At 44.0% G+C, this 2500-nt stretch overlaps 1 protein-coding gene across 1 annotated transcript in view; it reads right to left on the reverse strand.

Annotated features, from left to right (window-relative positions):
• gripap1 (GRIP1 associated protein 1) overlaps window positions 1-2500 on the reverse strand; it is an 87210-nt gene that overhangs the window by 48105 nt on the left and 36605 nt on the right. The window contains exon 15 of the mRNA XM_083657020.1: window positions 2085-2177. Within this exon, the coding sequence (XP_083513146.1) occupies window positions 2085-2177 (93 nt within the window). The remainder of the gene's footprint in view (window positions 1-2084; window positions 2178-2500) is intronic.

The following is a 2500-nucleotide window of genomic DNA, read 5'->3' on the forward strand; positions in this document are numbered from 1 at the left end:
CAAATAACATAATCATGATCCCATAGGCATCCAGGAATTGAGCGAGGGGGGGGGGGGGGGCGCCTTTTTCCAAGCTTTGTCTCGGGGGAGGCCCACAGTCTCACACTTTGAAAACCCCTGCAGTAGATATTAGGTAAGAGGAGACAGTCCAAGCGTTCCAGAGTCAGATGAGGAGTAGATGAGGTCGACTGACAGGACACAGACTGGGTTCTAGTTAGGGTTCTAGCTGTTACTCTGTCTAATCTGGGGTTGTTCTTTATTAGCACACCAGCTGGTTCAAGGTTCTGCTCATTGTTGTTGAGAAGTTAGGATTGATGTGAAAGAATTGGCCGACGTTTGAGGTTCAGGGTGCTCTATACCAGTGATTCCCAAACTGTGGGCCACGTGGAGGTACTGCAGGAGTGCCGCGAGTGGTCTGCCAACACTAACTACTCAATCTGGATGGACAGTGATAGATGTGGGTTATGGGTGGGGTTCTAAACATTATTAAAGAGTCTAGAGAAGCTAGGCTAATGCTAAAACCAACAGCGTTAAAGGGACAGCTCACCCCTAAAACCTCAGTCCAAGAACGCAACACAAAGGGCGCTTTAAGCACCACAGCCGAGTGCCACTCAGTTCCATTGTATTGGAGAGAAGCAGACATCCCTATGGCCGATATCTCCAAAACTCAGCAACTAACACAAAAAACTATCTAAATGTGAGGAAAAATATGTATTTGGGGTTTTGGGGTGAGCTGTCCCTTTAAGGCAGGGTTCTAGGTAAGTTGTAGATATTACTTGTTCTAAGGTGCCTAGATTACTCAGACCATTGGTAACAAGGGCTCTAGGTAAGGTTCCACATATTACTTGCCTAGGTTAGTACTCTGACCATTGATCTCAGGTTAGGGTTCTAGATGAGGGTTCTAGGTAAGGGTTGAGATAGTATTACCTGTTCAAAGGCACACAGATTAGTCCTCAGAGCTTCATTCTCCTGCAGGGTGTTGGCTTGTGGTTCTAGATAAGGTTATTTCGGATTGGGGTTGTAGTGTCTAAGACACAGGTTCTAGATATGGGTTCAGGGGTCAAGGTATCTCAGATATATTTCAACGGTTCTAGCATGGGTAGGTTAGTCCTCAGGGCATGGTTCCATGGTTAGGCTTGTGGAGAACATTCTAGCTTCTAGATGTTGCTCTTATGTCTGTATTATCATTCGGACTGTGGCCGGAATTGATCACTGTCTGCATTTATGGCACTAATACATAAGTATATTGGGGGGCGGGGGGGGGTGGGACACATTTACTAATTTTATTTTTATTTATTATTTTCACTGCCAATTCATAAGTAATTATAACTGCACGTTTGTTGCACTAATTTCAGCGTTTTAACTGTAACATTAACATTTAGGTCTGTTGGTCAGGAAGGTATAAATCTCTAGCTGCAAGTTCATTTTTTGTCAATGTCACCTTGAGAAGTCCAAAACGTGATGGAAACAGCACACCTGGATATGCAAAGCTGGCTGTGTGAAAATAAACTGAAAAAAGTAGCCGCACACAACTCTGATGCATAGAATATTTATTCACTGACATAAGGTCGGAAGTCCCCAGAGCATGATTAGGGTTCTAGATGAGGTTCTCCAGTTATATTGTTACGTGTTCTAGAGCAGCTAAGTTAGTCCCTTCAGAGCATGGTTAGGGTTCTAGATGAGGTTCTCCAAGTATATTGTTACCTGTTCTAGAGCAGCTAGGTTAGTCCTCAGAGCATGGTTAGGGTTCTATATGAGGCTCTCCAGGTATATATTGTTGTGCGTTCTAGAGCAGCTAGGTTAGTCCTCAGAGCATGGGTAGGGTTCTAGATGAGGCTCTCCAGGTATATATTGTTGTGCGTTCTAGAGCAGCTAGGTTAGTCCTCAGAGCATGGTTAGGGTATAGATGAGGTTCTCCAGGTATATAGTGTTACGTGTTCTAGAGCAGCTAGGTTAGTCCTCAGAGCATGGCTATGGTCTAGATGAGGTTCTCCAGGTAAATATTGTTACCTGTTCTGGAGCAGCTAGGTTAGTCCGCGGAGCATGGTTAGAGTCTAGATGAGGTTCTCCAGCTATATTGTTACCTGTTCTAGAGCAGCAAGGTTAGTCCTCAGAGCATCGTTCTCCTGCAGGATGAGGTCCACCTGCTCCTGACTGACTGCACTCTGATTGGCTGCCTGTAACCCGGCAACCAGGGAGGGAGGGAGGGAAGAAAGAAAGAAAGGAAGGAAGAAAGAACGTAAATAAAGAAATAAAGAAAGTTAAGAATATAGAAGAAACATAAGACAGAAAGAAAACCAGAAAACAAGAAGGAATAAAACAGAAAAGAGTAAAGCAGAAATGAAGAGAACAAATAAATGAGAGTAAACAGAGAAAAGACAAAACAAAAAGGAGGGCAGGGAGGAGAAAGGGAAGAAACAGGAAGTGAGAAGTGAGGAAAGGAAAATAGAGAGATAAAGCCAGTCAGAAAGAAAACAGACCGAACAAAGCAGCGCTTGGA

This window comes from Poromitra crassiceps, assembly GCF_964638095.1.
Source record: "Poromitra crassiceps genome assembly, chromosome: 20".
In the NCBI taxonomy this organism is placed as follows: Eukaryota; Metazoa; Chordata; class Actinopteri; order Beryciformes; family Melamphaidae; genus Poromitra; species Poromitra crassiceps.